Here is a 27,584-nt window from a genome sequence, read left to right as displayed (position 1 = left end):
AATGATTTAAACAATGTTGGAAAAACAAATCTGGCAAACAAACACGGAGCGTGTAATAACCATTGTTGAGCACAAGGTGGCAGTCTTTGAAAAAGAATTCGTTCCGCTGTTCGTCGAAGCTACTTCCGCAAGAACTGGTAGGAAATTCTTTTTTTTCGTTTGGTTTTGTCGTTTCTTCATATTTTTTTTTAGCTTTTCTGACTCACCGTGACTTGCGTTGTCTATAAAATAATTAGGTGTCATTCTTCATCATTCATTGGCAGTGCTCCAATTTTTTTTGGTGGACAAATGTGCCATTTTCCACCTTGTATCCTATCCCTATTGCTTTACATTTGTACTTCTTTACCAATCTAAAAAAAAATTCTCTAAATACATTTTCAATCCCAACTGAACGGATAATTAGATAATAGTTCAAAATAGGACACTCATCCTAAATTCTCTCTGTCACTTTGAATTAAATGTGATATCCCAGTGAAGCCCAGCAGGACGTCTATGGTTTCAAATGGGCCGAGTAAAACATCTGTACTTTTCACTTAGGTCATCTACGCTCCCTCTGATGGCGATGCAGATCTGGTGTGGACGAGGAGCCTGCAATGGCTCCCTGGAGTTTTCACGGAGGCCGCCCATATTGGAGCCATTTCCTGTCTCAGGAGTGGGCAAAAGGCTTGACCCCTGGTGCCCCCTTTCTATGTAAGACACACACACACGTACACACCATTGCTCTTTTAAGACAACACTCCAAGGAGCAAGAACGAGAGAGCTTTGCTTACAGTTTCCCCCCAGCTGTAAGTGAATTAGAGAATCTCTAAATAGCTTAAAATAGTGTGTGGCGCTGGAGAGAGGGGACGTAATTATGTTTAATGGTGGACGTTATTCAAAAAGCCATCGTTGAGATGAAGCAGAGTCAGGCTCATATGTTGGGTCCAAACAACGCCACTGATTTTCCACAGCGAGACTAGACAAGAAGCCTGTCGCAGTGGCAGAATAAAAGCTTACATGTGCAGGTTTTCTCCACGGATGATTTGGGAAAGCTCTGTGTGACCAAGCTCACGGTGCATTTAAGGACCCCGTATGGACTAAATACGGGAAGCCATCAATGTCTTACTATGATTTTGTACGACCTTTTTACGACATTCGAGTTGAGGCACAACATTCTTCACAGACCAAACACAGTCTGGACCGACAGCTGCTCCACAATTAAGGGAAGTGCTTTGCCTTTCGCGTCATTGAAGGCGACACGAATAATAAACACCACAATGAACCTCTGGTAACGGCTGAAAGAAGTCATTTTACGCCTCGCAGTCGAGACAATACAAGCATTGAATGTCATGTAGCAAGTTCACGGATAGCATTCAATGGATTGTGGACTGAATGAGATTATTGTCCCATTTGTTGAGTTATTCAAATATAATTCCCGGCCTATTTTTGCGAGATTTGTCCCACTTGTCATTCCAGTCGGATCACTTGAGTGTTTTACTTTAAAAAAAAAAAGTTTTTTGCCATGATCCTCCCTTTCCTCTGTTCTCCCTCGTAGGATTCGGCAGGAAGTCTTGAACAATGGGACCCCTCGGCAGGTCCTGCGTGCTGGATCACGACATACATGTAAGGCACACACGTGTCGCCGTGTTTAATATTCGCAGGTGCACAGACTCGATAGCACGAGGGGGGAAAGTGAAGCCGGCAAGTTGACAAATCGAATAACAGCTGGACTTGTTAGTGTGACGCTAGCTGAACGTTTCAAAATTTTACTGACATACATTTTTTTTTTAAGGGGAAAGTGAGTCAGTAGTGGTTGGGAAATGATTTCTTCACAGATGTGTTTTCTTCTTACTCCCCAGTTACTACACCGTTTTCCTTCCTGATGGAGAAGAAGGAGGTCATGTTTTATTTGTGGAAATGCTTTAATCCCGAGCAGATGAGTAGTTGAGCATGCACAAAGGGATGCTCAAACTTCTCAAACATGTGATCCGATAGCCGGTTAAAGCGAACTCGATGAGGCGGGCGTGTAGACCTTTTTGATCTTATCCGCCATCTGCTTACCAAAGGGGAGCACTCGAGGGCTCCAGAACACACACACACACAAGCCGCCAGTGCCTGAGGTCATGTGACCCCCCCCCCCCCCTTTCATTCGGTGCCTTCTCGATTTAACATAGACCCCTTGAGACCCGTCAAAGGTGCCCAAACTCAACCTGTTCGACATTAACTTGGTATCCCACGTAGCAATCGATGTTAGCATGACCTTAACGAGTTCAGGGTGAAAACGGTCGATTTCTTAGATTTGTAATTAAACAGACACTAATGGAGTTAATAAGTTTCATTTTTGACACTTTCGGGCGATTAAACACGCCCTGGGTCATTTGGACCCATATTGTCGTTATTCCTAAATACAGTGGGAGGTTTGAAATGTCAATTGCTAAATGTCTTGTCTACAGCGTCTCTTGATGGTTACACTCCAACTGATCTTTAACCTCACTTAATAAATCACGCTGCGCTGTTAATAAAACGACTCGATAAAAAGAGCTTTGAGGGTCCGGAGGTCGGCTTTTAGGGGGATACCGCTGCGCGCATGTTCCTCTACACGGAGCATCTTGTCGTAAAGAACACGCCTACGCCAGATGTCACTGCGTGAGATGTTGGGGAATATGAGCTCTTGTAGTAAGGATGGCGGCTCGACACGCCAAGAATGTGTTGTCACGCGTGGAGAGCCGAGACAACTGTGTTTGCGGCCATATGCTTCTCGCCATACTCGTGTGTGTCATTTTTTAAAAATATCTATTATTACTGGTATGTTTCCATTTCTGTTTAATGAAACTGGAGTAATGTCTGTGGGCGTTTAAGGATTTATTTTCTCAATTTTTTTTATTAAGGGCGAGGACTTTTATTTGCGCAAACACTTTTTTTTTTTTTTTAGATACTATTAACCGAAACTGGAGAAATGTCCGTGGGTGTTTATTTACTCAACAGCGGATTAGGCGAGGAGTTTATTTGAACATGAAAAGGAAAATACAACATATTTTTATAAACACAATTTTAGACTTGATTTGGCCTTTAATTAACATTATTTATTGATTGATTTAATATTACTGCTGTATTATGATTCATGTCACAGTGAAATTGGAATCCTTCCTGTGATGGTGTTGCTTTCAAAAAAAAAAGGTCATGAAACTCACCGTTGTTATGTTTGGTGGCACATAAACAGTTGATTCCGCCTCGTCACATCGCGGCCATTGTTAGGCTCGTAGAGAGCGTAATCGGGTGACTCGAGGATAAGGGAGCGGTCCGGTGTGAAATCACTTCCTTGATTGCTCATTCACTCCATTTTTTATGATGGATTGTAAAGTCAGCAATGCCTAAAGGAACTGAGAATGAATCGATAACAATTTTTATATATATGCGGGAAAAAAAATCGTCGTAATTACACCAGGAACAGATTTGAGTTCAATGCAATATTAAAACTGTATTCGATAGATGCGATTGATGGTTACAGATCAATTTTGAAATCAATGCACCACTGTAAATTGCGACTGCTTTCCGTCATCTTACAAAATGACACTTGAGAACTGCCAGGGGAGCTGGAAAGCAACAATGCCCGATGATCCATCACATCCGCGATCAAACAAAAGGAGATACGCTCGTCTCTACGGACTACAAACAAATGATTCAGTGGCTCTAAGGAAAGCGACAGGGAGTTGCCTTATTTGTCAGCATTCAGGATGTAACTAAAGTCCTGAGTCAGTGTTGACAGAGTCAAAGGGGTCAAGACCCGACGCTGCCCCATCATTCAATAAAGTCAAGTGAAGCTAGCCGTCCTGTCAGCCGCTCACAAATAGTAAATTGAGCCCGTTAATTGATGCCCAGATGTTTGAACTGTTGTTGTTAGCGGCCCTCGGGGGGGATTAGAGTTCAACTTTGAAGCTGGATGGTATTTTTTTTACCTGCCTGCCTCTAAACTAGAATCTGGAAATCAAGATTGGATTTGAATTTTCGGATCTATTGCTACATGATTCGGTTAGTAACAATGTAGCATTGAAATTTGCCATTGAAGTATAAAATTACAAACCTCCTAAATGTCTCAAAAAATGATGATAAAGATTCATTATTTGTACCCAACAAGGGATGGGGGAAAATGTTCAAATAAATTCCAGGAAAAATCAGAAAATACCGAAGAGATAATTATCTGGCCTAGCACCTGGGAGGTCCAAACATATTTCAAGGGGGGGGCTACTGCCCCCATGGCCCTCCCTCTAACTCCGCCAGTGAACCGCTGTTATTTATTGAAAAGCTGCATTTTCTTTTTTACATCTAGGATGACGCTCAAGATAAAATCTGCAGACTCGTCGCATCTGTTTGCACCGCGCTGTTTAATCAATAATACACAAGCGGAGCATCCACGCAAATAAATGAGCGCAGTGGTTTGGAATGAGCGGTGATCAAAAGGAAAGGTTACCAAGGGTGAAGTGCAGCTATGTTCCTTTCCTCGTGCTTATCTTCATCTGCTTAACGTCGGCGTTAAATGCATCGGCGTAGAGGGATCTGCTTTCTTTCACGTCCACTCGACACAGGACTCGCTTCCAGTGGCATCGCTAAGTCAGGCCACTAACCTGACCATGAGAAAGCGGTATCCGCTTACAATGTTGGTGGTCTTTAAACCAGGCGATGAGTTCTGTCGTATTAGCGCTAACACGCTCTTAGGTAGCCGTCAGCTGCTGTCTCCAGCGAATAGAGTTCTTGATGACAATTTTTACGACTATAAAGTCTTTGGGGAATAAAGTGCAAAAAAAATCAGGAATTGTTTGGTTAAAAAAAAAAAGTCAAGCAATTTTAATCATATAATATAATTAATAAATAAAAATCCAATCCAAATCTTATCACGGCCTACCATCAGTTTCTAATGCGTTCATCCTCTTGACCTCACTGTCTTCAGTTTGCATTTGACTTTCCCAAGTCATACCATTTTTAGCCCTCCGTGCGATCACCCGCGCCTTATAAAGCGACTTTGCCGTCATTGACGTAAACACGGCAGAAGTATTTTGTGTACATTGCAAATTCCTCCCGCGTTTCCCCCGAAGATAGATGTCCCTCGAGTCGTCGGGCCGCAACCAGCGAGTAAAACAGACTCGATCAAAACAAATCTGCTCTGAAAGGGATTTTTGTCTTTGTTAGAAAGCAGGAACGACGGTGCGGCGCTGATTCTGTTTTCTGGATAGTCTAAGAACCTGTTTTGCTTAAATTAGATGAGGACTCATTTTCATGTCCACTCCTGATGCTTCTTCCTGTCTGCAGATGGAGCAGGGTGCATTAGAATAGGAGGAAACGCAACGTAATTGTTGTTTTCAAGGGGGGGAGGGACACCACTCGAGGTGCGTGTAAAGTACATCAGGGGGTAGAAGTGTGGTGAGGAAGTGTGAGATATATTTGCAAGAGCTGAAGACAGGAAAGCCTTGCGTGAGCACACATTGTTGTCATGCAAAATACAAAAGAAAATGTGATCGCAATCCTATAAAGTATATTTTACACTTAATGGAGGAAGGAGTCACTGGCATGTATTGTTTATCCTCTGCAAAGAATACAACAAATATCCCTGCAGTTTACAGTAGTTGTAAAACTCTTCTTTTTTTTTTGTCCATTTTAGGCCAATTCCAAATATTTACTTTACTTTAGCGAACTTCTACTTGATACTTAGCCCAACCAAATTTTACCCAAGCAGCCATTTTGGACCAAATGATCATCTGTAATCTTGAAATAGAAGGTCAGAAAATAATATTTTAAAAGTGGTATGCCCAACTTTCTTTGGTTACGTGGGCAATTTTGGAGGGTAACTGCGTCTCAGAATTGATACCCGTGCCTCAAGATAATTGTAATAACTGAAAATTGGTGAGCTTTGGAGTTGAGGATGTTTTACAAATTGGAACAAGTGGGGCGTTATTATGGGATCATTGGCACATATGCCATTGTTTAAAAAAAAAAAAATGTCTTTGTGCACGAGAAATTCTGTTTCCATGATTTCCTATGAAGAAAATACTTGGAGGTTCCACTGTGTACATTTAGATGCCAAAATGTATATGTTATTGTCATGCTATTGAAGCAAATGCACTTAAGGCTCAGCGGTCACTTCAACAGACAGACTATATGGTGTAAATGTTCACTTCCTGGCACAAGCGAAAATTTCCCATGCTCCGACGGCGGAGCAAGCCCCTCGAGTAGGGTCCCGCTCATGAGAGAACATCCCTCCTCCTCCTCCTCCTTCCTCCTCCTCTTCTTCCTCCTCATGCTGCTGCAGTGCTCAGACCTTCACAGCACAGGCAGACACGCTATGGACTAGATCTCATCACACTTTTCAATCTTTTCGGGGAGGACGGGGGCTGTGTGCGTCGGGTCAATAAGTCAGCCCATGTCAGGAAACTCAGCAGAACAATAGCTAACGGTCCTTTTTTTTTTGACAGCGCCGATATGCCGGGGACTTCAAGTTGCCCTGTCGCGACAGCTGCGCTCACTGGTGAGTTCATTATTACGGCACTTAATCAAATAATTGCTACCAGGCATCCTTTTCCAACAGCTCTGAAGTCATTAAACCGCATATTCGTGACGTCTAAAAGTATCCATGTTGTCATCCATAGTGTAACGATATATTTTGTGGAGTCTCATTTAGAGCACATGATCTTTTATTGTTTCCCATAAAAATATATGATGAGGGCTCAATCGTTTCATTGAGGTGAAGGTTATTATTAAGAAGAAAATTATATATGATATTTTTTTATAATATAGTATAATAATAATAATAATGATAAAAAAGTATACAATCAAGTCACAGCTTTTGTTTCAATTGGATTTAAATAGCTGATTTGTGCCATTTGAATCACTGAATAAACACGTTGCCAGCTAGTTAGCTAGATGTTTAATTAGCGTTTACCAATTTTATTCTGCCAAATATCTGAAACTGAATGAGCCTTGGTTAGACTTTTCTATAAATTTTCCCTGATTAAATTTATTCATTTGAAAAGCAAAATTTTAAAACAAAAAAGGAACATAACTGTCTTGTAAAAAAATAAATGATAAAATGTCAAGTAAATAGGATTTTATTAGTTGTAGTTTCTGTCTATCCAAGTGGGTGTCTGCCTTTAAGGGGCGGGGCCTATTGAGTGACATCGAAAGCTGGAGATGGGTTGGCTTGGCAATTCAGTCTGAGCATCTTGGCATTAGTTTCCCGCCGACTCCAGCTGCTTGCGCGTGTTCCCATTTTTGTGCTTGGCTGTTTGTTGGCAACTTGAAACACTTAAGGTTCATTGAGTCAGTTCTTCTACCCACAGTGGAAACACAAGTGCGATCAAGATTCACAGATCCAAACCAAAACATGACGAGTTGATCCGGACAATTTGTATCAAACGTGGTTACGCAGTGCACATAACAGTGCAGTGTTTACACTTGACTGGAAAAAAAAAAACTTTGCCGTTGCTGTGAGAACGCCAATGTGACGTCACGATTTCTGACTCACTCGTAAAATTAGCAATGTTATGTTTTCCGTAAGGAAATGTTTTGAGGATCGGGGTTGGAATCTCAACTTTCTACGAGGAGTTTTCATGTTCTCGCTTTTGCTCTGGCTTTTTGCCACCTTCCAAAAACGTAGGCTCTTGAAAGACTCTTAAATCATCCATTGGTAGGAGTGTGAATTCTTATTTTTATACGTACAGGGAGTGGCTGAGATTGTCTATAAAATGGTTCAATTCATTCCTCTGACATCATTCTTCTTTGATCAAATCATTGGCCTGATTTCAACCCTATAGAGCATGTTTCTCATTTAGTGTGCAGAAAGTCCATCAGATCTTGCTAGTTTTTTTTTTTTTTTGAGGGAGTAACACTTAAAAACTCTATTTTTCTCCAACTCTCCTGTATATTGGTGTGTAATTCCACTTTTGACCACTAGATGGGAGTGCACTTGCCAAGTTTGAGATGGTGTCAATTTGAAAGAAGAACGAATTATTTCAGAACAGAATCAGAAGATGAAAAGTCATCACAAGAAGGGCATTGGCTGACATTCGAAGCCCGAACTTCGAGACAAGCATGCTAACCACTACGCCACCGCGTTGTCCCACTCAAGCCTCTTTTCCAGTTAAATGAGAACCATAATAAGATGCATTTTTCATTCATGTGTGTCCAAATGGGTCAAGCTTAATGAAGTATGCAGGATGTCAACCTACCCTATGAGGACGATGACATCGCTTCAATATCGAATTGCTTCACTTGTGCACATGACACCATCTTGTGATGCTAATTGTGATGGCGCGGTAAAAAAAAAAGGCTTTTCTGTGCAGAAGCTCATGCGGCAAAACATTACTTCCCCCCCAGTCATCCCCCCTCCCTCGTAATTCCTCCAATCTGTGACCTCGGTGCCGTCTGTGCACCTTCACGCTGATTGCTCTCGTATGACTGGTTGTGCTTAATGCCGTTGGCGTGCTCCGCTGTGACCTCACCTGCGTAAGAAGCAACAAGCTATCCCATGCTGCGCTACACCGGAACGCCGCTCCACCCCCGCCCCGGGTTCCCCGCTTTAGAGGTTATTGTAGTGGCAAGCATTTAATCTCTGCAAATTCCTAACGGAGATGGAGGGGGTTACAGGTGGTTTCAGTTTGGCTGGGAATAAAGGGAAGGGGGCATCTGGCTTCAATCAGCTCGTGCTAGAGCAGAGTCGCAAAGCAAAGACTTGTATTGCAACCACAATAGAGCCAATGATGCTTTTTATTAATTCATTGAATCCAAATCATCGCAATGTGTCATTTTCAAATCGGAAACGCTGCAATAAAGTTGGTTCATGGAGGCCGTCAGTGGTGGAGTTATGTGGTGGCCAGGGGGTAGTGACCCCACCTCCAAAATTTCAATACATGCATCTTTCTTGCTATTTTCACATAGATAAAGTACCCCTAGATTATTTTATTGCATATTATTACAATTATTCTGAGTGCAAAATATAACACCATAGCTAAGCTAGCAACATGGCTAAGAAGTCGTTGTTTATCCTACAATCCACAGTCTTGGTTTCATTAAATAGAATTCACACATGTCCAGAACCTTCCTCAATACATTCATAATACAAGCAGGAACCAATCTAAATTAAAAGCAATTTTTAGAATTATGAATTATTATGACATCATCGCTAGCCAGCAAGACTAACCGCTATTCTTAATCACAACCAGTTGTTTGTAACCTGTTCAAAATCATGAAAACGGTGTCTTGACACCTCTCGCTCGAAATAGAAGCGTTTCTACCTCGACAACATGCAGGTGTGACTTTTCACAGGATGCTTGCAAACCATCTCACCTCACCAAGCGGTTTCTGGATTGCACAAACACTTTTAATCATTCATTACCACACTCGTCGTTGCTCTTTTAAACTATCGATGTTTAGTCATGTGACACCAAGCGGGCGCTTCACATCATCGGCTGATAGTTAGTCAATATTACAACCCGGTTAATGGGCGCCATGACTAGCTGGAAGCGCACAAAAGTGACTTTTTAGTGTGTCGGCAGGCAGTTTAGTGCTCATTTCTTGAGGTTGTGTAGCCGCTCTAAATGTCTATCGAAATATTGATACGATATGTCACTATTATTTAAAAAATATATATATTTGTGCGCCATTGCTTATATGTAAATATGGATGTTTTAAAAAATGAATGCAACACCATTTGTCAACATATAGAGCTGACATTATACAATAGGCGGGCCTTGATCGCAACCTTCCGATGTGAGGGAACTGAAACTAGATGTTTGTGGTTTCACTTCAACTGCAACTGCAACAAATCATCAGACACTTGTCAGAAAAATGCATCCTGGAGCTCAGATTCGCTTGAAAAACGTGATTAGTGGTAAGATTACTAAATGAAAATATTATCAACATTTAAAAGAGTGCAATCAAACATATTAGAATGAATGATAATGTGGCTTATAATATAAAAATGATAAATATGATAATAATAAATACATTCAGGTTGGTTCACGAGAACCAATCGATGACTCCTGACTGACAGCTTGCCGCCATTGATCCCTGTTATTATCCCCGTGAAGTGTTTGCTTGAAGAACCTAATCTTCATCTAAGTGGCCTCTGAGCCCAAAAGCAAACACGGACTCTCACTAGACCTTCACCGCTAATCCGTTCAACAACAACGCACGAGCGTCGGCGCGCTTACTTCGCTCAGGAAAGCGATACCACCTCAAAGTAAGCTTCAGACAAGCAAAACATCCATGAAGGTGCGACGTCACGTTCTGCGAGCTTCCAAAGGTTTTAACCTTCACTGGAAGGTCACCCCACACACAGGCAGGATCACGCCGAGGTTCCAATCTGGACCTTTTATGTCGGACACTCTGAAGTTAACTGATGGCTGAGGGGCTCGTAAAGCACGGCGCGATGGGAGGTCATGAAATCTTTACACTTGGTTCCGGTGTTAATGTTAGGGCCGCGCCCTTTTCTCTCTTTTAATTTAGTGCCTGAAAAATGTGGCGAAACGTCAAGAACTGAGGCAGACAGGGCGGAGCACACAAGCGTGTGGAAATGTTGTGGACACGTCAGAGTCGGACAATTTGGGTCGCCGCTAGTTGCTGTTCAATATTCCGTCGTAAGATCACAATCGTTTTTTTGCTAAGTGCTGCTATTTTGGTTAGCAATAGATTGCTGGTGAGCTTGCTGTCATACCGGAACACAAATGTTGGTCGAATAAAAAGTCTCCATCTCCAGTGTAAGATCTTCTTACATGAGGTAGGAGTCAGGTAGAGACTTAGTTTGTTCAAGGGGGTGCTGCTGTTTTGGTTAGCAATTAAGTTTGATAGCGATGCCTACCCGCTATTTAGGAGTGTTTGCTGAAAAACAATATTTGAAGCACTACCTGAGCTGTTTCATCCATGTGCCAGGTCTGTCCAACCTTCTAGCCACCCCCCCCACTCCCTCCATTTCTCCCAGGCCAACAGCAGGCCAGAGCCATCCATCAAAGTTGTATCATGGCGGGGGCCGCGTCTGCCCGGGGGGGACGTGTTCGCATTAACCTTCCTGACAGGAGAGAAACAAAAAAGCTGTATGGGAAAAAGGAGAGTAGGTTAGTGAGGTTGTTAAGTACCTCACTAGCTACTTTTTTTTTGTCATGATGGTGTCACGTCATCATTCGTTTGGACAATACAACTTTATTTATATAATGCATTTTACAACAGCGTATATCAATCATAATTTTCCAATATTATTTTTTCTTATTGTTATTGATGTCGACTCATTTGTTTTTTGTCACTATTATTTTACTAATTAGAGAGAAGCCCATCTGTTTCCACTTCAGTCCATTTCCCAACAAAAAGGCTGAAATGAAACTTGTAACATCACTTCATTGACTAAAATCAGGATCCTTTGGTGACTTTTTAATGACAGTAGCGCACTCATAATGTTGGCTCAAGGCCTGTTATTTGCAACGAGACCTCATTATTGCGTCTGTTGTATGTTGTCATTACGCAGCTTTGATGACGTGAGCTTCCAAACAAACTTGCGCTGATGTAAGAAGTGTGAGTTTAGCCACTCCGCTTGCTGCGAGTCTTCGTGCGTCTTGCTTATTGATTCTGGCAGGAAGGTCAACGTGTGACATTTTGGGTGTGTACATCTGTGTGTATTTTTGTTACACACATACACAAACAAAGTTTAACTCCGCCCCCCCCCCCTCAGCTCAATGATTGCAACTCCTCTGTGTACGTTCAAACTGTCGACATCAGCATATTTAGCAGCGATTGTTATAAAAGGGTGATTTCTCTGGGGGATACAAAAGTCATGGCGGTGGGCTTGGATGGTGATGATGTCATGCGTGGGTTTTGTAGAGGGTCGCATGTTTTGTCCTCCAGTCGAAGGAATACATCTGGAAGTTGCACACAGTGGAATGTGACACTCAATGAACGAGGGATGAGAAGAATTGGACAGAGATGAATGGGATGGGGTGGCAGGGAGATGGATGATAGTCCTCAGGGGTGGGGGTCCCATGATGGAAGGTGAAAAATCTGCATCGAGTGTTATATCCATTACTGTGTTAATGCGGCGTTAATATGAAAGGCATTTGGGCCGCTTTTACGATCGCTCTTAAAAGTGTCGACTTTTCGCTTTATTCGAATGCCAACATTGCCCAACGTGTGTCTTCTCATCCCGACAATGGAAAAACCCGTGTTTTCCACAATTTCCCTTCCCTTATCAAATCAACCGGACGGGAATGCGTCCATCTAAACAAGCCACATTGCGGCCCGGCCGCACGCCAAGATCGACAAATACGAACACCGTACGAAGTTCAGCGGAAAGCGTGGAATGTGATACTTTCAAATACAAAGAGAGAAATAAAGGAATAAAGGATGGGCAGTGCAGGCTCGAAGGGGATAAAATAAGATTAGGATAAAAGAAGAGAAGGAAATCTGAAAATATTTGGGGCTCATACAGCTGCAAGCAGTCCATCTTGGCCGTGCCAGGAAAGTGAAGTAGCCTACATGTATTACGATATTTGATGCAAGATGTTGGAAAAAATTTGAAAAATATTTAATCCCTTGTGGAATCATAATTTTAGCCTTTTTTTTTTAAAATACAAATGTCTTACGTAAAATTTTCAAATATCGATAGCTTAAAAGATGACAACAGAAGATGCTAATCCTTAGCATGTGAATGGCATTTTCCATTATGTGTTAGCATTAAGCTTAAGGTTGTTTTTCTTTTAATGACTCAACTTGTAGTTCTCTCTTTTTGATGTTTGCAATCGACCTCAAATGGGAGTGATTTTGAAGACTTGTTCATTATCTGCCAAACTGCATCTTATTGCTAAGTTGCTCCCGCAATAAGATAAGGTAGATGTCTAACAGGTCACTCTCGTCTACGTCTCAGGAATCTTAGCTTCGAAAAAGTAATCAACGTCCACGCAGCCGAGTCATCGTGAGGGGGCAGCGTTTTTACGGCATGTTCTTGCCAGCATCAATCAAGTCCACATGGACATTTGACTGAAAACAGACTTGCAGTCTTCTGGCTTTTGTTTGGGAACCTTTTAGATTCAACATTTTCTGGTGCGAGAGACTCCGTGTTTCTGAAGGCTCACAAAAACTGCCGCTGCCATGTTTGGGTGTGTGACAAGCATTGCGAGTTGTCTTCTTGTTAATGTAATTGGACTGGCTGGATTTGATGCATCAGCCCAGCAGGCTCTCGGTCTGCTTTCAGACACTAAGCCAAAAATACCACCGAATTACAGCAACGTAGTTTCTTTTTAATAGGCTAGTTTTGCGGTCCCAAAGCCGCTCATTAGATCGGCATTATCTTGTTAGCCTGATTATCATCCCGGCCTTCTTATTAGACCAGAATAGAATGTTGACATATTGATTTACTGCAGCGAGTGTAGATTCTTCACGTTAATGTCAACATATGTCGCAACTTTGGTTTCCGAACGCTAACGAAATAATGCTAAATGAATAAATAAACGATTGATCAATCAACGACTGACATCGACAGACTAATTTACCGTCGCGTGCATTTTTGCACACTCACATAATGCAAATTTAATTGTCACTAGAAGTCCATGTCTAAAAATTCCTTATCCCTCCGCTTAGCTTGCCAACCGTACTAGACGGACTTGAATAGCAAATGCCCTAGAGGGCAATTCCATTAGGCCATTTCCATCTCTAAAGCGGCCACCACGCTTATTAGTTTTCCAGCGCAGACACACTAGCCAGACTCACAAAAATAGACACAGCGAGGAGACACCAAGTACAGCCGAGTGGGATGTGTCGTAATTACGGGGATATATAAAAAGCCACTTATTGTGTGGTACAACTTTGAACTGCTCTTGAGCTCAACATTTGATAAGAGTACAGATTGGCTCGGAGCCATCTTGACTCAGCAAAGTGCACCTGTCAATTTGAAGGAATGTATAATCAGGTTAAGAGGAAGAGGAAATGGAGCTCGTCTGGAACAGAGGAAGCAGAGAAGGAACCTAGCGGCTAACTCATGTATTTTTTCTTATCAGCCAACCAGTTTCAGAGTTACACTAGATGAATTCTTTTTTTTTTTCCACAACATAAATGGCTCCTTTGTGGTTCGCTCGCTATGATTTATACCATTTCATACGCCGCCTCTGAGATAGCATTCGGCGGAGAGAAGAAGTCTTTGTCCCGAGGGTCAGACAAGTTTGGGGGCAAAGTGTTTGGCGGTGATGCTTGACATTCCTTATGTGTCCTCCGAAAATGACACGACGTCAATGTGTGTGCGTGGTTCACTCGGTTCATGGAGAATATTACTACAACAGGAGCTACTGTATTTACAATTGGCTTTGCGGTAGCTCGTTACGTCCACATTTTAGGACGACGTGTTTATTTTCAGTGTATTTAGATTGAAACTACAGTTTCCCATTTCAAGATTTGTTTATGCATTTCATCAGGCAGGTTATTTAGCATGTGCCTGTCTAAATCCTTTTTTTTCTTTTTCTCCACAGTGCTTCTAGTGTGTGTGTCGTCTTTCAACGTGGACCAGAAGAATAGCTTGTCCTTCAATGGCCCGCTGGAAGACATGTTTGGATACACCGTCCAGCAGTTTGAAAACAGTGAGGGCAAATGGTGAGACTGAATTGAATCAAATAATCTGCCTAGCAACAAGTTACATCACAAGGACAATTAAATATATTTTTTTTACGTACGTATTCTGCTCAAAGCGAGTGGAAATAGAGTTAGGTAAACAGCTCCCGCCTTATCGGAGGCATGTGAGTCGAGTTGAAGTAATTCACTCTTCTCTAATCCGGCCTATAACGTCTGCACCCGCCTTACCCAGATAAGACTTATTTTACGTAATCGGTCAGAAAGCGATGGTGGGAGTGTAGATGAGATGGGAAACATCTGGGAAAGACACGTAGGGGCGTGTTGATAACGTTTGAAAGGAGCTGTTAGAGGTGATGCAGCAGGTTGCCATGACTCACAATTTTGTTTTGTTTTCAATAAAATTCATACTTTATTCACAACTTGAGGAAGATCTGGAACTTAATCCTTTGCGATAAGCGATGTATATTTATTTTGCATTGCGCTAATTTTGGCGCTAATTTTGGTGCTGATTTTGACGCTAACGTAATAAAGCCAAACCTGCAAACATCTTCACCTTCGAACTTGTGTGTGTGTTTTTCCTGACAGTGTTTTCGGACTCTCAGGCCTCATTAGAGTACAGGAATGTTAATAAGCGGCGCTGTTTAGACCAAGAGCAACTCCTTTTAGCATCAGTTTACACAGCCAATCACGTGGCCCAGCTCACCCATGCATGGAGTCATGTGTCCGTTACTGTCATAATCTTTAACGACGCAATGAAATTTTCATAACGAGACCCAAATAGTAAACCAAATAATCGTGGCGCTTACAGAGGTGACTGATTGCGCTTATTATCACAGCTATGAAACACTTGGTTGGCAACATCAGAACCAATAAATGTTTATTTTTTTCCAATTAAGGGTTCTGATTGGATCGCCGCTGTCGGGCCAGCCGGCAAAACGAACTGGCGACGTCTACAAGTGTCCCGTGGGCAAGGGGGACAGCACTTGTGTTAAACTCGAGCTGCCAGGTTAGGAAGACCCATATATTCTGTGTGTGTGTGTGTATGTTTGTTTTTGTGTGTAGTGTATACAAGTGTCTCTGGCTGATGGGAAGCGAGGCCCATCAGAGTAAACAAATACCGACTTAATGGGCACTCCATGTGTAATTACAGCTTCATTAAATAGATAAACATTAAATAGCTCTTGGCCAGCAGTCATGTGAGGCCTGTTGGGGTTTATTCACGTCAGCAGTGGTAAGTTACTCACCCTTCCGCGTTATTTTTATATGTCATTTGTAGGGGAAATGAATGCATATAACAAAATATACTTTTTAAGTACCGTTTTTTTCCATGTATAATGCGCAAAATTTAACTAATTTATTGTCCTAAAATCTGGGGTGCGCATTATACATGGGTACAATTTTTTTATTTTTTTTTTTTTTTTTTTTAATCCGGATATCATACGGAGGCCGCCATTACAGATGCGCTTTCTTCTCTGCTGTTCACTTCAAACACGCTCCATACAAACACAATGCTCTCGTATCAGACGCTTGCTCGATCACCTGCTCGTTTGCTGTCACAATGTACCCTACACAAATCCGAAACATTTCTTCGCTATTGAGTTTGCTAGCGCATGCGCAGTGATACTGACTGGCAGAATAACATCCGGTTGTTCCCAAAGATGATCTTTTTTCTGAAATAATTTTACGTTTACGGACTTAAGTAGGAGTCAAAATTTGGGTGCGTATTATACATGGGTACAGGCTTTTTTCCAGCATCAACATGCCATTTTTAGGGTGCGTATTATACATGGGGGCGCATTATACATGGAAAAAAACGGTAACTCATGCCATTGATAGATATAAATATCAAAGATGCATTTTTAACTGAGCTGGCAGTGCATGAGATAAATGCAAGTATATTTTTAAAGGTTTTTTTAAATACAGATTTGTAAACAAACAAATAAATAATGGAGTATGAATGAAAAAAAACAAATGGATCGCAAATTATTCATTGATTTAACAAAGATGATTTTTATTTCGATAACATTTTGTAAGAAGTGTATTGAAAAAAAGACTCTCACTTTTGGGCCATCTGTTGCACCTGGCGGGGCACAATAATACTTTGTAAAATTATATAATTTACCACGACTTGGCCACGGTGTGTAATGGACACCGAGCATCTCTCTCTGTTCCTCTGGGAAAAATTGAAATAGAAGAATTTGTTCAGCTGCTCTTCCTGTGTGCGCTCTCTTGTTTATTCCTCGGTGTTTCTTACAGAAAACACCACCGTTCCCAATTTACACGAAGTCAAGGAGAACATGACCATGGGAACCACGCTCGTGACCAATCCCAGCGGCGGATTCTTGGTAAGCTGCCCAGCACCGTACCATACGTACGCGACAATTCCATATCATAAATAAAAACGCCTTCACCGGATCTTTGCACTCATCTGTGGGAACTTGAGTCCTCGACGCTCCCTGTTTTGCCCGCCTTGCTCTGGGAATGTGACAGGATGCTGTGAATCAACTGTGGAACTGCAATAACTGCATTTTTTCATATGAACTCTCAAACTCTATTGTTTTATCACATCGTCGGTTCTCAAAATAGTTCAGAAGATTTTCATTCCGTTCATTTTGTGTGTGTTAGGCGTGTGGTCCTCAGTACGGCTACATGTGCGGTCAGCAGCAGTACATCTCGGGAGTTTGCGCCAACGTCAGCTCGTCCTTCCAAGTTCTCAACTCGGTGGCGCCGGGCGTTCAAGGTATGTTAGCCCACCAATGCTATCCCAAGACCCCAAACATTTATTCCCAATTGTTCTTCCAGAATGTTCCAAAGAGCTGGACATCGTGATCGTCCTGGATGGCTCCAACAGCATCTACCCTTGGACCAGCATCATCGACTTCCTGGTCCACTTCATCGAGAACATTCAGATCGGTCCCAAACTCTCGCAAGTCAGTTTTACCGACTACTGCTGCTCCTTTTTTTTTCTCCACACTGAGCGGTTATTTTTATTACACTTGCATTGATCTGGTTGGGAGCTTGTGGACTTTTCCAGAGAGGGAAACTCTGGAAAGTCATTTGGAAAGTCACCACCACATCCTCGGCAGGCTGCAGAGAATGACGTTGAAGAAGCAGAATAAGAACATTTCTTCGCTGTTTTCCAGGTGGGCATCGTGTCGTACGGCGAGACGGTCACCCACCGCGTCAACCTGAGCCAGTTCGACAACACCGACGCCTTGCTGGATTTCGTACGCGAGCTCCCGCAACAGACCGGTTTCAAAACAATGACTTTCCTGGGCATCGACACTGCCAGGTACCACGCCAGCGAGCTTTCTCTTAGCTCATAGCGGTCGCCCGTGAGTCACAAGACAGTAATCATAATTTCCGGGGACTTGGCAATGACATCTAAATGCTCTTTAATGACAGCAGCACACCCACAGTTTGGCCTAATGACGCAAAACTGATGTGGAGATTTAAAACAGTTGTTTGTGTTTTAGCGGAGTTTACGTTGTGATCTTCTTTTGCTTGCAAAATAATAATTTCCAGGCCTCGGTGATGACATTCAAATGCTCTAATGACGCCAAAATGGTGTGAAATCGTTACTTTTTCCCGTCTTTGTAGGAGGGAAGCGTTCATGCCTGAGAGAGGGGCGCGGCCCGACGTCAAGAAAGTCATGGTGATCGTGACCGACGGAGAGTCGCACGACTTCCACAACCTCAACCCGGTCATCAATGACTGCGAGGAAGATGGCATCGAGAGGTTTGGAATTGCTGTAGGTGGAAATGGACTTTTTTGTTGTTTCCTTGTGAGGTCAGCAGTGGTCCGGCTAGCAGAAATAAGGCCAGGAAAATATTCTCTGTTGGACCATTTTTCCTGGAAGGAAAAAAAGACCAAATAACTTCCCCAACAAACTGAAAAATGCAGTTAAAAGTTAGCTTAAATTGTTTAGCTTAACCCAGTTAAAATGGATCTTCGACGTCTATGGCAGTGAAAGACTTAATTTAAATGTTCTGTCTCCAGGTTCTGGGCGACTACAACCGACAGAACAAGAGTGCCGAGGAGGTACAGAAGTTCATCGGGGAGATTGCGTCCATTTCCAGCCTGCCCCTACGTGACCACTTCTTTAACGTGTCGGACGAGGTGGCGCTGTTGACCATCGTGGACGCGCTGGGCAGCAAAATTTTTGCCCTGGAAGGTAATCGAGGACACACGATTGGATGTTAAAGTACATTTCTTGACTTTATTTTTTGACTTTCAGCTACGACCGGCAATTTCACCTCGTCCTTTGACATGGAAATGTCGCAAGCCGGTTTTAGCGCTCACGCTTCCAAAGTAAGTCCATAAGCGAGGAATTTACAAAGTCTGTAAGTGTTTGAAGAAAATGAAGAAACTGCTCCAAAGTGACACGGGCCGCTTTCGCACTTTCAGTTTGAACTTGATAACGGGAAGTAAATTCTCGTGGGTTCCTCTGCTCGAATGGGTGTTAAGTTTTATCTGATGACCGAAGCGGCGAACTCAGTCCCTCGTGTTATCTCTGGTGCATCGTCCACCCTTCGGGGATTCTCCTTTCCGATCGACGTTTCCAGAAACAAGAGCCTCTGTGTCTTCCCGTCGACTCCACGCACTGATAGCGTTTTGTTTGATTTTGCAAACACGAGAAACGGCAACGACGTTTTGCCGTTCACGTGCCTTTGCCGTTTCCAACCGGTGTCTCTTGGCCGCCTCTTGACCCTCGACTTTATCGGCTGCCCGATCGTGTGTCGAATGCTTTCCACGCCCTCTTTGCGTGACTCGTCTCGGCGATGGCAAACAAACTGATTTGTTCTTCGAGCTTCTGCGCGAGGCCCCGACTTTTAACAGTCACGGGTAGCAGGAGCATCCTGACGTATTTAATTATCGCTGTTTTCCCAGCCCTTCCTGCTAGACAAACATCTTTCCTGTGTACAAAAACACGCGGGTTATATTTAGGTCTACTGCTTTGTTGGAAGGTTATTAAGAAAGGTACTACATTGTAAAAAAAAAAAAAATTCTTTCACCCTTAAAATATGCTTGACAATGTTCATCTATAGGAAGGCTTGCTACTGGGAGCGGTGGGAGCGTACGACTGGAACGGCACGGTGATCACGCAAACCGACAAAGGAGCCATTTATCCGGCGAAGAACAACTTCTTTGACCCAGAAAAGGAAGTCGGTTATGAAAGACTGGCAGGCTACCTTGGTGAGTCCAGTAAGATATTTTAGGATTTACTGTAAATTTTTGTTTAGCTTCTACTTGACGTCTTACGGCTGGAGGAGACGCAGTTTTTCAGTTTGATCTACTCGGGCCGCGGATGCTTGACTCCGTGTCACATGAATTATATACGCTGCTTCGCTTGCTCGTCTCCATGCCTTTTATGGCTTGTAACAGCAAGCCCGGCATCTTAATATCGATTTATTTCATCAAGCTGTTGTTATGAAGAGTGCGTTCCGGGTCGGTGTAGTGTAAACTCAGCCGTTGGCAAACCCGCTCTGGCTTTTTTTTTTTTTTGGCCGCCTCCCTTAGTGTCCTTCTCTTGTATTGTCTTGCCAATTCAGCGTGTTTTATCGCTTCCTCCTTGAAAAGCGTAAACAGTCCGTGTGTTTGTTTCCGTAGGTTATGACGTGCAGTCGGCGTCCACCCCGAACGGGGTCTTGTACATCACGGGGGCGCCGCGGTACAACCACACGGGCCGCGTCGTCATCTACCGGCTGGAGGACAAGGACGTTGTCGTCTCGCAGACGCTTGGAGGGGAACAGGTGAGCTTTTAATAGAGGTTTATTTTTGTACGACGAATGAGACGCTCCCGCTCTGCTCGCAGATCGGTTCGTACTTCGGCAGCGTCTTGCAGACTCTTGACGTGGACGGGGACTCGTACACAGATCTCCTGCTGGTGGGCGCTCCCATGTTCATGGGCTCCGACAGAGACGAGCAGGGTCAGGTGTACGTCTACAAGCTCAAGCAGGTACGATATTTACCTGAAATGCCCAAAGATGCCACTAGGTGGTGCCAAAGTTTCAACTCCAGATTCAAACTCATTGCAGGACGGCCGCTTTGCCTACGAGTTCACGCTAAAGCCCGTCAACCAGTCATGCTGCAGCGCTAGCTCATCGGGTTGCACGCACAAAAACGAGCCGTGCGGCGCCCGATTCGGCACGGCCATCGCCGCCGTGTCCGATCTCAACCTGGACGGCTTCAACGACGTGGCCATAGGAGCTCCCTTCGAAAACGACCACAGAGGCGGCGTGTACATCTACCACGGCGACAGCAAGCGCTCGCTCAAGGAGAAGTTTGTGCAGGTGAGCGGCACATCTTGCTCAAGCATGGATTTCTTTGAGTCAAACTCATCCAAATGTCAATCTCGTTGTCTGCGTAGCACATCCCGGCGGGCGGAAACGATGACAAAATGAAGTTCTTCGGTCAGTCTATACACGGGGTCATGGATCTGAATGGAGACGGAATCACTGACGTGACCATCGGGGGTCTCGGCGGGGCCTCGTTATTCTGGTGAGACAATAAACACAGCCCCAAATACAAACTTGAAAACATACAAAATGCCTTGTAAGGAGTTTTGACCCAACCCTTGATCGAGTAATCGACATGTATCCCGATACTGTCGTCCGTGCACATTCCACTCATCAGCATTTGCAAGCCGAGTAGCATCTCACAGCGTTTGCTTGCTTCATTTATACAGCTGAACACGTCCCACCGGACTTGTACGCTTGAGATCGACGACTTCCTGGAGATGTCTCTGTTAAAAGCCTACTCGCCAGGGTTCCTTACTCTTGCCATAAGACGGACGTTTACGAGACTAATGATGAACAATGGCGAAATAGCTTATAACCCAATAAAAATTGATCCATTTCTGGCTCGCCAACCCAAGGTTGGAAACCCATGACTCAACCTCACAGGCATGGGAGAATGTCCTCCCACACTTGTTTTTTTTTTTTTTTTTTCTTCCCAAGCTGTGTGAAAACTTCAAGCCCCAAGTGGCTTCCAGTTTGAAATAGGATTTGGCAGCCGGGGTCGTTGGCCACGTTTTATGCTTATCACGCATCTGTTGCCTCTCTGCGAGTGGATTTGCTTTTGCGCATTGGAAATTGTCAACAGCACCAACCAAGAAATATGCATGCAAGTAAAAGAAACGTTTGAAGTTTTGTTTTTTTTCCCTTGAGGAATCTTATTTTGATTATTGTTTTCCCCGGAGAGGCTAATTAACTGCCAGCTGTTTTTTTCAAAGCACAGTCCCCCATATTGCCAGCCGTTGAGCATTTTTTTTCTGAACTCTCAAGACCCACAGTGTTTCGTAAACACCAAACCAGACAAAAGAAAGCCGACTTTATATCCAGAAGTTTGTTTTTAGCGTTAGTAATTAAAACATGGACACCGGTTTCAGAATCCCCTGACCTGAACCCAATTGAGAATCTGTGGCTAACATTGACATCTCTGACCCGCTCAGGTCCAGAGACGTGGCGGAACTCCGAGCCAACATGACCTTCGACCCGGCCAAGATCAACCTGCAGCAGACCGAATACCAATGCGAACACCTGGGACGCAAATCCGTGTGCGTTGAAACTCAAGTGTGTTTTGTCTACAGCGTCAAATCCGACAAGCAGGATCTTAAAACCCAAGCAGGTGAGACTCTTTGCTGATTTAAACATCGTGGCGTCATTTCACCCTTTTTTCCTACCGTCTTTTGCAGTGATTCGTTATAACCTCACTCTGGATGCTCTGCGGGCGAAAGCCAGAGCTTCGTTTCGCGACTCGGACGAAAAGAGCGACCGGCGGATTTCTAGAACCGTCTCAGTGTCGGACCGGCAGAGGAAGTGCGTGATGGAGACGTTTGTGATGTCGGTAAGGAAAAGGACTGGAGATTGAGCAAGCCTTTGTGTGTCACGTTTGCACTTTTGGACATTCGTGACCACGTGTGCAGTGGCAGTGCGGTTCTTTGATTAGCTTCCCTCTGGCATCACGCACAGGAACTAATCAGCAAAAACAGCTGCGGCGCTTCTGCTTTGCGGCCGTGTGTGTGTGTGTGTGTGTGTGTGTGTGTGTAGCTGTGTGTTTAAAATAAATAACTCTTATTTTGAGGAAAAAGTCATATATTTTATCAGCAAAACACTATTAGATTTAAAAAAAAAATAGGTTTAATTTCTGAGCAATCAAATATTTTCAAGAATATATTTTTTAAAGTTTTCAGAAATGAAAAACTGCACAAAAAATTAAAGGAGAGAAAAATAAGTCCTTTGTTTTCTTCTTACAAGGCTCGACTGGACTTCCGAGACCCTCTCATGGTATCGCTGGATTTTGAACTGGCCGATGAAGACCAAGGCCCAGTCCTGGACGACAGCCTCCCCACGTCCATTAACAAAACGGTACGTTCTTCTCTTCTCCAGATCTGCTAAATATGACTTTCATCTCGCAATAGTTTTCAGCATGCCTTCCCACGCTAACTTTCCAAGTAATAGTGTTCGTGATGAGCGATGTGTCCCGATAACGAGCGAGCAACTATTCATCGCCTGATATGGGAATGAAGCAAATGGGGTCTTCTCCTGTTATTGTTATGAAAAGGCAGCAAGCAGGAAATCACCAGACGGAAGCTACAGTTGCTCGTCTGCTGGATATTATTTTACAGTCTAGCGGTCGCTCGGCGTTGCGTGCTGTATCTCCGTACTCGGAGACTGGGAACAAAATGCACTGTGACCTGTGAAACGCACCGTAGGGGGTGAGGGAAGGCAAAGGAAATGAAGGTCACGCATAAGGAGCATTTTTACTCAAGCACACAAACAAACATAAAAAGCTTATTTTGATTCTTTTTTTCCACCGCTCACTTCTCGGTGATCCGGAATGCTGGAGACCACCCGTAAACGCATGAGGTCTTCCCAAAAGCTGGAGTAAAATCGTAAAAGAGTAAACCTGAATTATTTTATCACACTTTTTGAAATATAATTCCAGGTCTATACTATAACAGCAAAAAAATAAACTGTCAGGTCTCTGTAAAGCATTTGGAAAGCTGTTCGAATTGGATTAAAAAAAACATTTAAAAAAAAAAGTGAAGCCTCACGATCTAATAGCACTTTGCTTTTCTTCTAGATTCCTTTGGTGGACTGCGGCAACGACCAGCGTTGCATCGCCGACCTCGCCCTCCAAGCCGAACCCAGCGTGACAAGGTGAGCCCGAACGCATCATGCACACGTTGCAAATTCCAAGGTCTCCAACAGCAATTCGTCAAGCCTTGCCGACTTTCCGCCGCAAGGCTGCCCTCTTGTGGCGGATCGTTTGTATGTTCAGGGTCTTCCTTTGCTGTCCTCCAGGTTGGTGATCCGAGCCAAGAAGGACAAACTGGACGTGAACATCCGCGTGAAAAACACCAAAGACAACGCTTACAACACTAAAGTGGTCATCAGCTTCACGCCAAACATCAACTACGTCAAAGTGGAGGTGAGATCTCGTGACGCCTTGAAAGTAATGTTATGCAAATATATTTTTTTGGATTGACCTTGTTTTCTTTTGGAACGTCAGCCGGAAAAAGACTGCACTCTAAATCACACCAAAGTGGAATGTGCGGTGGGGTACCCCTTCCTGGGGAGCAATGTGGAGGTACCTCTTTAAAACATTTTTTTTTTTTATCACCACTTTTGTTCTTCAAGCTGCTTTGTCATGTCTTCAGGAATCTTTCAAAGTGAAGTTTGAGGTGAATCCTAATCACATTCATCACAACATCCAGATCAACGTCACAGCCACGAGGTAAAGAAACGTTTTTGCGGTGAATCACGTGGAAATGCCTGAGCCTTATCACCCCCCCCCCCCCCCAGCGACAGCGAAGAGCTGCCCTCCACCCTCAAGGACAACACGGTGCTCATCTCCATCCCTGTCAAGTACGAGGCCGGCCTAGTGTTCACCGTGTGAGTACGCCGTTCCTTCCTAGTTACCGTCGCTGAGGCTCATTTATTCATCTGATGGCGATACATTTCAATTCTTCGCAGGCGTCCAGTGGACGAGCACGTGGTGGTGAAAGAGGGCGAGCAGTACTTGGCTGTGTTCAACGAAACCCGCGTGATCGGCGAGGAGGTCAACATCAGCTACACGGTAAGACGAAAAGTTTTGAATTGTCAACATTTTGGAAAAAAAATCACATTCAATGTTGAAAATAAACCTTTAGGGATATTTCATGTATTTCCTCACATGGCCTCTCTTAGATCGAGAAAGCAGGCGATATGGTGACCCCTCCTCTCGACCTGAAGGTGACCTACCCTGAGCTGTCGCCTCGTAATAATTACTTGCTGTACTTGACGCACATCGTCACCAGCCCGCAGGTGAGCGGCAGCAGCAGAACCGGAACATTTGTCGACACAAAAGGGAAACGATCCGATGGACTGTCTTCTCTTTGCAGATGAAATGCGACGCGGCCGCTTTGATCAACCCTCTTAATCTCAACCCGGATGTGGTGAAACCCAGCCCAAACAGAGAAACGCTCAGCATTTTTCTTCTGGTGGGTGTCAGAGGGCTTACGTTTGTGTCTTAGTATTCTTCCCTTCTGACTTGGTGTGTTTGAATTTCACCGCAGAACTGCGAGAACCTCCCGTGCGCCTCATTCAAATGCTTCATCCCAGAAGCCAAAGTCAGCCAGGTCAACGTTACCTTCCGAGTGTGGAAGCCCACATTCATCAAAGTGAGTCCCAGCAGTTTTCTTTCCCAAAGATATCGGTTTTAAATACTTCTCTTCTGGACTGCATCTTTGTTGGGGTCTTTCAGGCGGACTTTTCCAGCCTGTACATGTTGGTGAACGCCACTTTGGGGAGCAGAAACACCGATCTGTTTGTGCTGAGCGCCGCTGACAGCACCAGGACTGTGAGTCTGAAATATAATTCATGATAAATTAGTAAAAAAAAAATATATATCTTAATTTGCCTTGGCCCCCACCAGATGAAGATCCAAGTCTCCAAGGAGAGTTTAGGAGGAATCCCTATATGGATCATCATCATCAGCATCCTCATAGGTCTGCTCATCTTAGCGCTAGTCATCTTTGCGCTATGGAAGGTAAAAGCTAACGTAGTTAAATTCAAAGTCATCATACTCCAAATTGTCTAAATCTTTCATAAAGACTTTGAGTCTGAACCTCATATGGCTCACTTCATTCTGTCAAGCATCTTTTTTCAATTTCCGACAACCATTGTGCCATTTCCAGCTGTAAACATTTATTGTTTTCTCCCGCAGATGGGCTTCTTTAAGAGAAAATCCCGGGAGTTCTCCAAGGAGGAAATGATGGATTGAAGCTTACACACGAACAGGAAGTGAGCACCACTTCTGGAGTCACTTAAAAAAAAAACAAAAAAAAAACACTCGAGTGTATGACAACACACAACGAACTACCTTGGAGTAAAAAAAAGCCATTTAACGGAGCCCATTGCTGACACGGGCAAAGTCCATGTTTGCTTTTGGACTGTTATGCACTTCATTTAAAAAAAAAAAAAAAAAAAGCACTTTTTTGCTATGAACATCCAAACATCACCATTTGTGTATTGTACAGAGACATCCAAAATGGCCGCTTCAATCCCCAACGTTGTTTTATTCCAAACGTGAGTCCTTGTGACTTTTTGGAAAAGTGAGCGTGAGAAACGTGTCCATCACTGCTCACAGCTTTAATGAAATCCACGATTACTGGTGCGGTCAATTTTTTTTTTTTTCTGGTGTGGCCACAGGTTGCCCCGCCCCAGAAACACTGTATGTATATTTGAGCAAGCATGCTAGCAGCACGGCACATTTCTTAACATTCTGATTTATATTTTATTTTGCCAAAAAAGAAAAAGCAGAAAAAAATAACTATTTTTGTGTAAGTTGTGTGGCCTTGTTCTTTAATCCCACAACCTTCTAGTGTGCTGTAAATATCACAAAACTGAATATACAAAATGTACATAAATGTATCTTTTTGGTTGGTGTTGTTGCAGTAATTTAAAAGATGTCGCCCACAAGCCTTACTATGTTTTTGCGCTCAGGTATTATCACATATATAATATCATAGACACTAATTACACATGGACAAAGCAGAGGCGAATTACGGATTTGTGTAAATATGAAACATGGATTTATTTTAAGCAGGAAATGAACGTACAGCAGAATTTCTCAAGTTTATTTTCTGTCGGCATAATGTATGAGCGTGATCAGCCAATGTGACACCTAAGTAAGCATCGTACCCATCATTTTTTTTTTTTAAACTGTTTTACTTTCCACATTGAAGCACAACTTGTTTGTACAGAAGGTCATTTATGAAAACTTTGTGACCGTTTTTGCCTGTTTGCAGAGATAGACTCAACGTGGTCTGGAATCACATGTTTTGTTTTATAGGATCTCAAAGCAAAACCACACTGCTGTGAAGTCTTCAATGTGATGATGCACTGATTTGTTTTGTCAGGCTGTCTCGCTTTCTGGTCAGCACACACAAACTGAATGAATGCTCTGGAGGAAATAAAAGCTTTGCTAATTGCATGTTTTGACAAACAGAGCATTAGTTTATTTGTAAAGGAAGAATGTTGGTGACAGGTATAGTTTTACAATATCTGGATGTATGAGGATTTTGTAAATAATAATACTGTGTTCTTTATGCCAAATATTTTACACTTTTTATGTTTATTATGTGTGATATACAAATATTTCTGCTAGAATCTACATATATTTTCAAGTTTACTGTTTGTATTATACCTAATAAATGCATAAATGAGTCCTATTTATGAAAGGAGAAATTCATTTTGCCCTTTTTTGTTGCCAAGGAATCCCAAACATTTTACCAACTCGATTCTTAATTGCTGAATTATAACTAGCCAGATACTTAATAAAATATAAACCACTCAAATGTTCACTGAATCAAATACAGTCTAATTTAGTGTGCCCTCTTTTGGTAGAGAAAAAACTTTTTTTTATTAAATTATATCCAATTTAAAAAACAAAATGACACAAATAAATCATGAAACCTTTTAAAGCAATTTCGATTTTAAAAAACGGATTTAAACAATTATAAAAACTCT

General features: G+C 43.0%; 1 protein-coding gene across 1 annotated transcript; it reads left to right on the top strand.

Moving 5' to 3' along the window:
- Positions 1-344: 344 nt before the first annotated feature.
- itga1 (integrin, alpha 1) lies at positions 345-27,295 on the top strand. Its single transcript, XM_037265420.1, has 32 exons — positions 345-690; positions 1,535-1,602; positions 6,444-6,496; positions 14,469-14,589; positions 15,465-15,574; positions 16,825-16,913; positions 17,194-17,308; positions 17,371-17,498; positions 17,712-17,860; positions 18,169-18,319; positions 18,568-18,742; positions 18,806-18,879; positions 19,617-19,764; positions 20,179-20,321; positions 20,384-20,527; positions 20,607-20,861; positions 20,939-21,069; positions 22,022-22,197; positions 22,265-22,416; positions 22,827-22,937; positions 23,656-23,732; positions 23,877-24,003; positions 24,085-24,162; positions 24,233-24,309; positions 24,378-24,467; positions 24,549-24,651; positions 24,762-24,878; positions 24,956-25,054; positions 25,130-25,234; positions 25,318-25,413; positions 25,489-25,602; positions 25,780-27,295. Exons 3-32 carry the CDS (start codon positions 6,451-6,453, stop codon positions 25,834-25,836), a joined length of 3,558 nt encoding a protein of 1,185 aa, XP_037121315.1. The 5' UTR covers positions 345-690; positions 1,535-1,602; positions 6,444-6,450; the 3' UTR covers positions 25,837-27,295.
- The last annotated feature ends 289 nt before the right edge of the window (positions 27,296-27,584 follow it).

The sequence above is a fragment of the Syngnathus acus genome, chromosome 12 (assembly GCF_901709675.1).
Source record: "Syngnathus acus chromosome 12, fSynAcu1.2, whole genome shotgun sequence".
Taxonomy (NCBI): Eukaryota; Metazoa; Chordata; class Actinopteri; order Syngnathiformes; family Syngnathidae; genus Syngnathus; species Syngnathus acus.
The sequence above is the reverse complement of the archived record's forward strand: the minus strand, read 5'-3'. Positions and strand labels throughout refer to the sequence as shown.